A 13,027-nucleotide genomic window follows, 5' to 3' on the forward strand; every position below is an offset into this window, starting at 1 on the left:
CCATGCCTGTCACCTGCCACCCTGGCCCTGTGTTGTTCTTACATGGCAGTCAGTGTCCAAGCAAAATTAGAGCCCCTTGCTGCTCAAGCCTCACCCTCACCATCCCCCAGGAATGGGGCAGCCCAGCTGACAACCTGTAGACCTGCAGTGCCTAACCCCTAGAAGCCTTCAGAGGGCCTAGATGCTATTTCCTGGTTACCACCCCCCTCCACCTTCCCTGCCAATTGCTTGAGGTGTCAGTAGCTTGACAATACCCATCCTCCCCACCCCATCCTGGCTTCCCACTTTCTGGAAGAATACATTAGATTAAAGCTCAACCTTCCAGCCAGGCAGTGGTGGCGCATGCCTTTAATCCCAGCACTCAGGAGGCAGAGGCAGGCGGACCATTGTGAGTTTGAGGCCAGCCTGGTCTACAAAGTGAGTCCAGGACAGTCAAGACTACACGGAGAACATGGTCTTGAAAAGCCAAACAAACAAAAAACCTTCAACCTTCTCTGAGACAACAGCATACAGAGAACAAGGCCTAGCCCAGAATCCCGGCTTGGGGCCTAAGGCTCCCAGGCCAGCCACTTCACTGTTGGGAACGTCTGTTAGTACAGGCCTGACCTCACTAGCTTCTGTTGCCTTGATAAAGCACTCTACCCAGAAATAGCTTAGGGGGAATGTTTATTTCAGCCCACACTTTCAGCTCACAGTACATCTTTGAGTGAAGCCAGCTGAAGCGAGAGCACGGGGGAGCGCTGCTTCCTGGCCTCCTCTCTAGCTTGCTTACTCCCAGGCTGTCTGCACAACCCAGGACCACCTGCCCAAGGACGCCACTGCTGGGCCCTGTCCTCCTACAGCAATCCCCAGTCAAGAAAATGCACACAAGCACGCCCTCAGCCAGTCTGATGGAGGGAATTCTTCTATTGAGGTTCCTTCTTCTCAGGTGATTCCAGCTTGTGTCAAATTAACAAAAACTAAGTCATGCCGGGCCCTAGGCAGGAGGTGTCCAACACAGGTTGTCTCCAGAGCACAGGAGGGCAGAGGCCTGAGGGGACCAATGCCAGCAGGCTAGAAAAGGTGGCTTTCATGGAATCAGAGTCGGGTGCGCTTTAGGCAGCCTGACTAGCTCAGAGGGCAGGCCGGAAGACTGTTGGCTGGGGAATTAGATTGTTTTGGACTGTTAGGGCTGGAGAGGAGGGATCCTTCAGCTCTATAGGCATAGGCTCACAAGGCCCAGTTGGCCTCTAGTCCATAGGCAGATGGCTGGCTGCTGGTGCACGTGGCATTTGCAGGGTTGCAGGGAGCCATGATCCTCATCTTCATAGTATGTATAGCCCAGGCTGAGGTAAGGCTGGTGTCTCAGCGCCCATTAGGCAGTGCCAAGAACACTGGGCTGAGCAGAGTAGGACAGGGAGGCGGCCTAGCCAACTGACTGCAAGTCACACGAAAGAGACATGTCCTGCGGAGCCCGATGTGCAGGACCTCCCGAGCCTATAACCAACAAACCTAATGGTCGGCCCTGGCTTGGAGGCTGTGGAGCCTGACCAGAGCCCCAGGAGCCAATGGCATATCTTTTCTGGGATGTGTGCTTCCCTTCCTGATGGAAGGCTCAGGTGTGATCTTAGCATGGAAGGCAGCTGGCAGCCACACGGTTTCTCCCCTAGAGCCCCATACTTCTAACTCTGAGGTCCATGGGGGCCGCAGGACATGGGTCAGCATCCCCTAGACAGTGCCAGGTGTTCTTTAATTAGGGTTCAGTTGGGGTTAACTAGAAGGCAGCTCCTGCAGGACCCTGGGGGATAGCACCAACGCTATACTCCCAAGAGAGTGGTCAGTGAATTGTGCCAACCTGGCCATGGCACAGCACTCTTTTATCTGTGGTTCCTGGGATAATCAATGGCCTGTGGTCTGGTTCTCCAAGGCCTGGAATTCTCTGAGTAAACAGCTGCTCTACACAGTCCACAAAGTGTCCCACACAACATCCATAGGTCCAGCCAGGCCTGCCTCTAAAAGAAGTCTGAAGCTTTGCGCCGGGCAGGGAGCTGCAGCAGGTTGTCTGTGATGGAGGCTGGGTCCTGTGTGAGGGGTGTGCGTGTGGCAGACCCAGGGGCTGGTGTGCTTGTGGGGGTCTGCGGTCCACCAGCTGGGGTTTTGAGGTGGGTAGAGCGCGCTGGGGATGGTGTATAGCTGGCCCGCAGGGCACGATCTGTATACTTGCTGGCTGTCCTGCTTACGAGGCGTTGTAGGGCTGGGGACATGGCTGGGCTCAGGCCTTTGGGAGTAAGACTGTGGAAAAGGAACAGAAAAAAGCAACCATTTTAGGGGCCAAGGGCTGCTTAAGGCCAAGTCCTTCTCCAGTCCCTCAGGAGGAGTCCTATGGAGAGACGTCATCACTCTGAGCCAAGGAGGACAATGCTGGGCACACAGCAGTCAGGCCAAACCTGAGGGTTGTGGGGCTGGGCAGACCAGACTTCTGAGAACTGTGGTCTCCACCTCTCTCTAACACGAATGCCACTGACCCTACGGAACTAACAAGCTCATAGTCAGGCAAGGAGCCAAAAGACGCCTTTTAGGGAAAAGCCAAGGGGGCTGTTGGGGAAAGATGATGGAGGGCCCCAGAGGCTGCTCCACACATGGCCACACTCTGGAACAGAAAAGCAGCACAGACATTAGAACCCTGTGGCTATACCTTGGGCTCTGTCCTGCAAGCCATGAACACACATGGCCTTGGAGGCTGAGGGAGTAGGGATGAGGCAGGCACAAACCCATCTCTATCCCCACTCCTACCCAAGGGCCCAGCTGCCTCTCACCTGGCCAGGTTCTCTGTAACTCTCCGCAATGCTTCCTGCTTCTTGGCCCGGTTCTTGGCAGCTGCTTCATTGGCCATCTTCAGGCCCAGACGCTCCCTGCGTCCTGGTTCCAAGATCTACAAGACAACAGGCATATGGTGACCTATGCTGGACCTGCTACCTGGCCAGGCATTATCCACAAGAGCAGCTGCTGTGGGTACCAACCTCTTCTCCATGGCTGCTATAATCCCAATAGCCTGTCAAAATCCCCCACCCCTACCCCCAGCCGGATATAGTAATGCATTCCTGCAATCCCAGCAACTGGCAGGAGACTACAGAATTTGAGGCCACCCTGAGCTACACAGTGAGACCCTGTCTTACCAAAAAGAAAAAAGAAGCAAAAAGTAAAATGGCTCAGTGGTAAAGGTGTTTGTTAAAAGCCTGATGACCTGGCTTGAAGCCCCTCCTGAGACCCCACAGGATGGAAAGAGAGAGTCATTCTTCCAGGGTGTCCTCTGACCCCATATATGTGCTGTGGCATGTGCCATGCACACAAATACTTATATACATACTCACACAAAAAAGTAATGTTAAACAAGCAAACAAGCAAAAAAACAAGATAAGGGGTCAGGAGCTGAGAGTGGTATGCATGCCTTCAGTCTCAGCACCTAAGTCCAGAGCTCTGTGATGTTGAGGGCAGCTTGACCCACATAGTGAGTTCCAGGCACATCTGAGCTACATAGTGAGACCCTGTCCCAAGAAACACACAAAAACGCCAGTCCTAGCACTTCAGATGGTAAAAGAGGTCAAAGGTGTGCACAGGAACTGGGTCTGGGTTAAATCCATAGCACCACACAAAACAAAAGATAAACAAAAATAAAGCCAAAGGGTTTAAGCTACAACATTACCTTCTGGTTGTTTTACAGTTATTGTTTATATTTAAGGGTTTCACCTTTCTAAAACTTACTTTGCTCTTATGAGTATTCAAAGGCCCTGCAATCCTGCACCACCTGAAACAGCCTCTCTTCCCTTCCTTCCATTCTTTCTTATCTGTCCCCAGCTTTCCATCCTGCTTGAAATTTGGGCAGCAGGGGGCACAGCAGGCTGCCTCTGTCTGTCCCCTGGAGAGGCTGCCCAGGTTTATTCTGTTTCAGAGTCACTGTCTCGGTAGAGGCCACTGCAGGGCTCAGCACTTCCTGTGTGGCCAGAGCCTTGGGCCACTTTCATGTTCCACAGCATACTGTTTGTTCCTCTCGCATGTTTGTCTTGGTTATCTTATTCATAGCTAAGACCCAGTCTATAACCAAGACCCCCAAAATCTCTACCCATGGTTTGTTGTCAAATTGCTCTAAGGAAGGACCCGCAGGGCCACGTCAGGAAGGACCTCCTGGTTGTGGCCGGGAGAGCAGGGTCAGGACTGCAGTACAAGCCTGACATGTGCTTTCTGAAAGCGTCTTATCCCCAGTGAGTCCAATTCTACTGCTGCCTACCATGATCTCTTTCTAACACACTTCAAACTGAACACAGGCAGCACCTGGAGGGACTGGCGTAGGATGACCTGTGACCCAGCCACCAAAGCATATCTATGTAGTTTTCAACACTCGATGTGATTTTGTTGGGTTTCCAAAGACGATTTACATTCCTGGCCTGAGTCAGCGGGGCTCAGCACCCTCATAGTGAGTATGTGTACCTTTCACTTTCTAAACTGCCCCGGACACACTGTTTTATCACATACTCCCCAAAGCCCTGGAGACTGTACTTTCTCCATAACTTCCAGGGGCATAGCTGCTCACCCATGCCATCAGGAGCCACCTGACTGTATACGGTGTCCGTCCACCTCTGGCTTCCTGCTCCAGCTGAAAGAGGTCATGGGATGTTTGCCAGGCCTTATCTGACTCCACCCACTCCTACAGTGCTGTACTATCCTGAATATTCCTAACTATGCTATGTAACCAGAGACTAGCACACACCCTCTGGGGACACACACTATGTCCCAGAGTCTTCAGACCTATGGGCAGCTGGGGTTTCTGGTCCGACTGTGACAGTCTAGCTTCCACTCTTCCCAATCCCTGTCTGATATACCATAACGCCCTCTTCTGCAGAAGTCAGGGTCCCTGCGTGCTCCTGAGCAACAGGCACTAAGGGGTCTGAACTGCATGTCAGCCCCAGTCCCTCACCACGACCCACCTTGAATGTCGGTCCCGGTGTCCTATCCACATAGGGGCTCTCTGACCCTTCGACTCTCAGGGGTGTGTTCTCAACTTCTCCCCACGTCATCAGTGGTGACTCATTCACACCTGCAGATGGAGAGCCAGAGGACCCGGTAGGGGTGTTGTCCTTCTAACACATGTATCCCAGCCAGCATTAAAGCCGACACAAGAACCTCCTCTCCCTCGAAACTCCAGAGCCCTAGGATCCCACCATCTGAAGGGATCCCCTGCCCCCCCAGGCAGAGTTTCTCTTATAGCCCTGGCTGTCCTGGACTCTCTTTGTAGACCAGGCTGGCCTTGAACTCACAGAGAGCCGCCTGCCTCTGCCTCCCAGAGTGATGGGATTAAGGGCATGTGCCACCACGTCCAGCTGCATGAAGGGAAATTTCAAAGACACCAGAGCCCCAAGGCAAGATAGCTGTATTTAGGTTGGGAGAAGGGGGGCCTGTTGGACCCCAACTAGCATAGGGTGGGGTGCCAACAGAAGAAAACACTCCGGCTTTTCCAAGTTTCCTAAACCCCAGTGCAAATCTATGTTGCCTTCACAGCCTTTGTCACACTACAGCAAACAGCAGTGAGTGTAGAGGCTAGTGTGTCCCTGCAGAGACGGCAGGCCTGGTGTCCAGACCCTCTCCGCACAGAGTTCTCCAAATTTAGATCTGTAAGAGCTGTGCCACAGGGAAGACCCTGGGGCATCTCAGGTTACACACCTCAGGGAGAGTCTAGCCTATATTACAGCACGGTCTAGCCTGGGCTTATAGCCTGTTTCTTACCAGGAGCGGGAGAAGGGGTAGCAACAAATCCAAAGCCGCCCACTCTGGGGGACTCCTGGGGAATAAGCTCCTTGCCATCAGGGCCAACCTTGCCCTGTTTGTGCTGGAAGAAGCAGAGAGACCAGAGTCAGGGTTCTCCACAGCTGACTACGGCAGCTGCTGAGGTTCAGACTGGAAACGCTTTTCCCCCCTGGGCAAGAGCTGGGGCTCCAGCACTAGCAGGAAAGTTCCTTTTGGAAAGAGAGGGAAGACCTCCATTCTCACCTCTCCCCAAGGACTCGAGGGACTGCAGAAGTGACCATCAAACAAAGGGCACCCCCTTCCCTCCACCCAAGGAGGCACCTCTTGGACTGCAGTGCTGCAAAGGGCCGATGCTGACTCTCTCACGGCCCCATGATGAGCAGAGACCCCTCCTCTCATCTCACAAGTGAGACACTACACTCATCCCGGCTCTCTGCAGCCAGGCTTCTCCTGGCACTTCCCAGTGCACACTGCTTTACTCACCTCCCTGCCTGGACTATAGGTATGAGTCTGCGTTGGCTTCCAGGAGATTCTCTCCTCTTAGGCCAATGTCACAGGAGCTGGTACAGGGCTGGACCCCATAGGTCATATGTGGTCCCAGTGTTAGGGGTCAAACAGAGACATCGGTCCTGCCACACAGGGGCCAAGCTAGTTTTGCCAATTAAGCTCTGTCTAGCCTTGGGGAAATCCTAACTTAAAGGGGACAACCAAGGTGGGAGAGGCCACACCTATCTGCTGACTCACCTGGGCGTTCAGGGCGGCTGCTTGCTGAAGCTGGGACCTGCTCAGGGCCTGGCTGAAGGGGTCTCGGAGGAAACGTGTGTTTTTATGGACCACTTGCCGAGGCTTCTTGAACAATTGTTCTTCATCTGGGACACCTATCAAAGGCAGAGCAAGGAGGCCCATATCTCACCTCAGCCTGGCACGTCACACAGCCCGAAGGCTGAAGGCACACCTCAGCTAAAGCTACTCGCAGCCACACCGAACCATGGCCACGTTAGCTCACACACCACACCTACAGAGCCAGAACAAAGCAGCAGGGGAGACCTCAATGACCCCCAAATGTCACACATTCCCCAACCGCAAGACGGACCAGGCCTTCTCTGGGGTCCATGCTGCAAGTGAACATTCACATATAGGCTTTGTAACTTGGCTCACAAGTAACAAGACAGACCACTGTGCCCTGTCTTCTGTCTGTCACCTGGCCCTAGTCACTCACCCTCAGGATAGTACATTAGAGAATTCTTGGCCTTGTATTTCCATGTCTCCACTCCCGCCTGGCTGCTCTCAATGGCTTGGTGCTCTGCTGATGGGAGCTCAAGATTATCTTTCTGTCGCTATAGTGACATGGGGGGGGAAAGTGGGGTCAGGAAGGCACCCTGTACCTGTGGCCCTGGGACTCCATCCCCAAAGAAGGTGCCTATGTTTCCAAATACCTTCTCAAATTCCTCCTCAGCTTGGTAGAGCCACGCATGACGGGCATGGCTTTTTTCCTTGGCCACCTCCATGATCTCCTGGAAGGAGGCATTGTCCTCACTTGTGTAGCGGCTCAGGAAGACGTCCAGGCTAGGCAGTGGCTCCTTCTCCTCTTCATCTCCGACCTCTCCTGCTAAGGGTCACAGGTGGGAAACACAACCCCCCACACGCATGACTGCCACTGCCAGGCTGGGAAAGAGCAGCCAGGACAGCTGGTCTTGGGAGCACCGCCACTCTGAAAGAACTGGAACCCTGGCTCCTGCTAAGGGGACACAACAGACTCCAGCTGTTTGGGCAGACCCAGGTGGCACCCGGAGCTGACTGCCCAGCTCCACCCATCTGCTGGATGCCAAGAAAAGTCTGCGATATGGTTGGTTGGTGAAGGGGCAGGGACAAACACTGAAGCCAGAGCTCGGAGGACAGTTTAGCAGGCTCTCCCTCTGCCCAAACTGTACTAACCCTAGAGGATTTACCTCCAAAGCCCGAAGAGTGCTTTCCTTCCTGGGATGGCCTTACCCTAACAGCCCTTCCCTTCCTGACTGGTGAGTGGTGGCCACGGCATCAGGGTATGCCAGCTATGGCAAAAGCCCATGCAGCCCAGTGCTCCGCAGCAGGTCACACAGACTTTGGGTCAAAAAGTCAACCATACAACCTTGATCTCTGCCACCAAGGAATGTGATGCTCTTCTGCAGGTACACTGCACATTCTGGGGCGGGGTGGTGTGGGGTGGGGGGGGTGGTGTGAGTATGTAAAGCTGAGGCTTCTCATCCATTCTACCAACAATCCTGACCACTAGCTGTGTGCCAGCCAGTGCCAAGCATAGTGGCTACAAGTTCAAGGCTTGAAGATAGAAAAGGCCAGACTTGGGCAGGTGATGGTGGCACACACCTTTAAACCAGCACTCAGGAGTCAGAGACAGATGAATCTCTGTGAGTTCAAGGCCAGCCCAGTCTACAGAGCAGAGTTCTAAGCCACCTGAGGCTACAAAGAGAAACCCTATCTCAAAAAAATTGAAAGGAAGGAAGGAAGGAAGGAAGGAAGGAAGGAAGGAAGGGGCAGACTTCGGTTCCATCTGACTGTTATTCCTGACACCTACAGAAGTTACAGCCTTTCGAAGCCTGTTTCCTCATCTGTAACTACAAAGACACCCATGTTTACATATAAACTATGTGTATAAAAAGATGAGTATCTTCAAATTGCGCTGTGACTCTGTTGTACTTCAACCAAGAGTCAAGCATCAAAAACAACGACCAGGGGGCTGGAGAGATGGCTCAGCAGTTAAGAGCACTGACTGCTCTTCCAAAGGAACTCGGGTTCAATTCCCAGCAACCACATGGCAGCTCACAACTGTCTGTAACACCCTCACACAGAAATACATGCACCAATGCACATAAAATAAAAAAAAAACAAAAAACAAAACAAAAACAAAAACAACGACCACCGTGCTCATGGCAGAAAAGGCTGGGTTGCTGGGAAGACATGTTGTGTGAGTAGGGTGCACACTCACCCTAGTGCAGTATGCTGCAGACCAGAGCCCGGTGCAGAGACATCTTGGCCAGCTCTAGTGACACAGGCAACTGACCCAGACAAGTCCCATACTCAACAGATGTATAAAGTGTGCCTCCTAACCTTAAGATACATCCCATGTGTGTACGGGACAGAAACACACTGAAGAGAACACATTCACCTGTTCTACTCTACATGTTCCCCCCGCCCCCCACAGGGTCTCTCTGTGTAGCCTTGGCTGTCCTGGATTCACTTTGTAGACCAGGCTGGTCTCTGACTCGCAGGATCCACCTGCCTCTGCCTCCCAACTGCTAGGATTAAAGGCGTGCCCACCACACCCAGCCTTTTCTACTTGTGTCTGTTGATCATAAAGCGTACCACACCATACACTATTCCAAGTGAGGGGCACACAGATGAAAGCAAACCCTAGACTCTGCTCTCTGGTAGGGCTTGTGAATTAGTAATTAGGGTGAGAGGCAAGAAACAGAAATGTTTTCCAAATGTTACATCCCACAGGGAGGAAAACACAGTGAGACTCTGCTCTCAAAAACAAAACCAAAACCAAAAAATAAAAACACAAAACAACAACAAACAAACAAACAAGCAAGCAAATCAGAAAGACAAGGGCAGTCTCTGAGGAACAGGGCCCCAAGGCACAATCAGGAACCTCAGCATCCATGCTAGTATCTGCCTCTTAGCGCTAACAGGTAACATCAGAATACTGTCCTGAAGGGAGAGACCAACAAGCAACTGTCTTGGAAGAAGGGAAGTCGAAGGGGCCCCGAGGCATCCTCAGGAAACAGCAATGAAAAAGCCCTCCAAGCCCTCCCCTCCCCCCGACCCCCACCTACCAGACAGAGCCTGGCACGCTGTGAACAGAGCGGGTGATGGCAATGGGCTGTCATCCCAAAGACAGGCACACGTGGGGGCTGCTTCCCAGACCTGTGCCTTTGACCCCAAAAGTTGCTACTTAGGTTAGGAGACATCCTCCCTCACTCAAGGATGAAATGTGACCCCGAGAAAGCTCACAAGAATATGAATCCCAAGCAGTCTGGACTGTGAGAGCAAAAGACTGAGCTCACTCACCATCCTCTGGGTCTCGGCCCTGGGGCCGGGACTTGCTGCCCACCGCACCAGAGCCCGTGTGCACCTCAGGAGTTTCAAAGGTGGCTGGAGTAACATCTGAGAGAAGCAAGTGAGGAATTAGCGGGAGCCGAAAGTGACAAAATACTTTCCCCCTGTGCCCTTTATGGCAGCATCCTTACACGGAGGTGGAGGTTCCCGAGATATTTTGCCCAGGGCAGAGCCAAACTTGATGGCGATCTGGCGCATGCGTTCCAAATCTCCATTTTCCTCAGCCTCCAGGTACTCCTTCTGTGCCTGCAGCTTCTCCACATCAGGGAAGAAGTCTCTCTGGATGACTGTCTGGAGTCCCTGTCATAGGCAAAAAGGACAAAGACCAGAGCTGGCATCTGGGGGCCCTGACTCAGTCCACCGCTATCCATGGTACAGCCCTACTTCCTTTCACTTCTGCCCACCTGAATGACCACGGTTTGCAAGATAGCCTAGAAGCATTTTCTAGTAAGGCTGTTTACCCGACATAGCGCTGATGTATTATCTAACATTACCCAGCAATCTCTCTCTCTCTTTTTAAAAAAGATTTCTTTATTATGTAAACAGCATGCATCAGATCACATTATAGATAGATGGTTGTGAGCCACCATGTGGTTGCTGGGAATTGAATTCTTGACCTCTGGAAGAGTAGTCAGTGCCCTTAACTGCTGAGCCATATCTCCAGCCCCCAACAATCTCTTGATGCCCATGAAATCCCTCACTCACTGATCTGACTCATTTCCCTTTGTTGGCTCCATCTACACCACCAGCCAGACTAATGTGGATGTTGCCGGTCTCATTCCACCCGTGACTTTTTATTTCACTCCGAACCTTTCTCTTGAATGCCAGTCACCACCACTACCACCACCGGATGAAATCCGCAGGCTTTCACCTCTAGCCAGACCTTGCTGTGGAGCTGAAAGTCTGTATGCCCCATCTCCGTGGCGATGATACATGCCAGCCTATCCCAGAAGCGTCCTAAATTTAACCAGTCTAAAACCAGCCCTACGTCAGCTTGTCTTCCAGCGCGTTGGCAGTGGGACCCCCTAACTCGAGGAGCAAGAAACCCATTCACTCAATGACGCGGCCGGTTCCGTTCCGCTTCTGTTTCCAGAACCCCCAGCCTTTACACTTAATGTAACTGCCTTCCAGAAAGTTCTCTTCGCCATCACCCTAAAAAGTGTCAAAATTCTACCCATACTTTAATAGGAAACTTTATTTCCTTGACCCTCAACAGACACTATGCGCTCCTTCTTTCGGCTGAAAACTAGACAACCGCTTCCGCACTGTGCTTGGCTCTCAAGACTTTCCAAACCCAAAGGCAGTTGTTCCGTTTCCACCGGCGGCTGAGAAGTGCCCGGACCAGAAACAATTAAAAGGAGTGAAGAGGAACACGAACCGGGGGAGAGGCCCCCAAGTCCCTAGCGCTCTCCCAAAGCCGGTACCTCGATGTACTCTTCTTCATCCAGGACCCGCTGCTTGCTTCTCCCAACTCCGGCCTCGCCGGCCGCGCGCTTCCTCGGGGGCGCGGACGCCGAGGGAAGAAACAGAGCGCCCGCCGAGGCCCCGGGCGTCCCCATCGCTATCCCAGAACCGCCCGGGTGGCGTAGGCACCGCTCCAACAGCCAGCCAATGGAGAAGCAGTGTTTTTGTAACAAAGCCGGCGCTCGCATGACGTCACGGGGAGCGCCGGATCTTAAGGGAGTTGTAGTCTTTGATCCCTATACGCGTAAGTTCATGCCTGTCTAGATTTATGGTCACTAAGGGGCGCTGTGGGGAGGCTTTTGACGCAACATTCTCTCTGTTAGAAGTTCCAGTTCTTAAGGGGCGAGGGCAGGGAAGAAAGGAAAAAAGAAAAAAGAAAAAAAAAAATCACTGCATATGCTTCAAAGTCGTTTTTAAATACTTAAAAAAAAAAAAAAATGGTAGCCGAGTGCAGATCTCTGTGAGTTCAAGGCCAGCCTGGTCTACAAAGTGAGTCCAGGACAGCCAAGCTACATAGAGAAACTCTGTCTTGAAAAACAAAAACAAAAGTTATATATAACTTTCCAAACTCAGAAAAAGAACACTAAAACAATCATTCCCAGATAGCTAGTTAACAAAAGGTAAATGAAAGAAAAACCAAGAGGATGCTTAAATTTCTGGTTAGATTTATTAGTTCCCTGCCTGCCAGAGTGAGCATTCGTGAGACTTTCTCCCTAAGGAATTTCATGAATTATGCCGAACAAATAAATTTTAGCCCAGAATGATTTGGTACAATTTTGCTTTTCCAATGACCTCTTCCTTCAGTGTGAGTCACTGGGGACTTTATGACCATGTCCCTGCCTCCATAGAGTTGATCATACACTAGAGAAAACACATGGGTTAAATCATCCCACAAATGTGTAAAAATTACATCTGTGACTTGCAAGAAGCCTGTACTGCATGCAGGTATGGAATCTTGATTTCAAGTGACATGTCAGGTGGCATTTCCCCCAGGCAGACCGTACTTGTACATCCAAGGGATGACTGGCTAGGCATCAGCCACATGGGACTGGGAAGGCATGTGCGAGGCCCAGCAGTGAGGTGGGGCAAGGCACGGATGTGGACTAGAGGGGCAGATCCAGGCGGCACTGAATCTTTGTCGTCCTAGCAATAACTATTATTTTGCTTTTGAATTACAGAAAGGCCAGTGTGGGTTCAGGTGAAAACTAGAGAAAGCTGCCGTGGTCACGGTGCATGGGGACGGCAATTTCCATCAGGTTGTGCAGCTGACACTGCAGAGAAGCTAGTTTCTGGGGTTTACTGATATATTTCAAGGTGGTCTGGGTATAACTAGGTGAGGGACAGAGAGCCCTTGGTGACCCAGAGCTCTGTGATTCACGTGCTCCAAGCAGGCCAACGGACAGGAGAATGGATCACTGCATACCTGGTGACCGCGAGGAGCCGGTGGGCTTCAAGTGTTGTTGGGGGACAAACTGACACATACCTAGCTCAGGGGAGAGGCCTGGCCTGGAGGTGGAGACAGGCATGACAGGGAGTTGGAAGCTGCTGTGTCTGAAGCTAGACAGTGCAGTCTTCTGATTCGAGGCCAAGATTCAGGAAGAGTCTGGTGGCAGCCTTCAGTGTGCGGCCAAGGGACTGGGGATGAGCGTCCCTGCCCTGGAAGTCTCCA

General features: G+C 52.1%; 1 protein-coding gene across 2 annotated transcripts; it reads right to left on the reverse strand.

The window, feature by feature from the left end:
• Nucleotides 1–1,801: 1,801 nt before the first annotated feature.
• Ess2 (ess-2 splicing factor homolog) lies at nucleotides 1,802–11,479 on the reverse strand. Of its 2 annotated transcripts, none has more exons than XM_051150651.1 (10): nucleotides 11,319–11,479; nucleotides 10,026–10,194; nucleotides 9,847–9,942; nucleotides 7,215–7,384; nucleotides 6,998–7,115; nucleotides 6,523–6,656; nucleotides 5,758–5,860; nucleotides 4,962–5,071; nucleotides 2,796–2,911; nucleotides 1,802–2,271 (listed from the first exon to the last, which is right to left on the reverse strand). In XM_051150651.1, exons 1-10 carry the CDS (start codon nucleotides 11,451–11,453, stop codon nucleotides 1,992–1,994), a joined length of 1,431 nt encoding a protein of 476 aa, XP_051006608.1. In that variant the 5' UTR covers nucleotides 11,454–11,479; the 3' UTR covers nucleotides 1,802–1,991. The 2 variants fall into 2 exon arrangements, with proteins under 2 accessions (XP_051006608.1, XP_051006607.1); XM_051150650.1 differs by having other exon boundaries at nucleotides 7,215–7,387.
• Between the last annotated feature and the right edge of the window lie 1,548 nt (nucleotides 11,480–13,027).

Source organism: Acomys russatus, chromosome 8 (assembly GCF_903995435.1).
Source record: "Acomys russatus chromosome 8, mAcoRus1.1, whole genome shotgun sequence".
Lineage (NCBI taxonomy): Eukaryota > Metazoa > Chordata > Mammalia > Rodentia > Muridae > Acomys > Acomys russatus.

Coding starts and splice junctions, on each gene's coding strand:
- Ess2 (XM_051150650.1), bottom strand. CDS start 11,453: ATGGGGACGCCCGGGGCCTCGGCGGGCGCTCTGTTTCTTCCCTCGGCG. Junction 5,861..6,522: donor CAGCCGCCCTGAACGCCCAG/GTGAGTCAGCAG, acceptor TGCTTCTTCCAG/CACAAACAGGGCAAGGTTGG. Junction 5,072..5,757: donor TACCCCTTCTCCCGCTCCTG/GTAAGAAACAGG, acceptor CTCCATCTGCAG/GTGTGAATGAGTCACCACTG.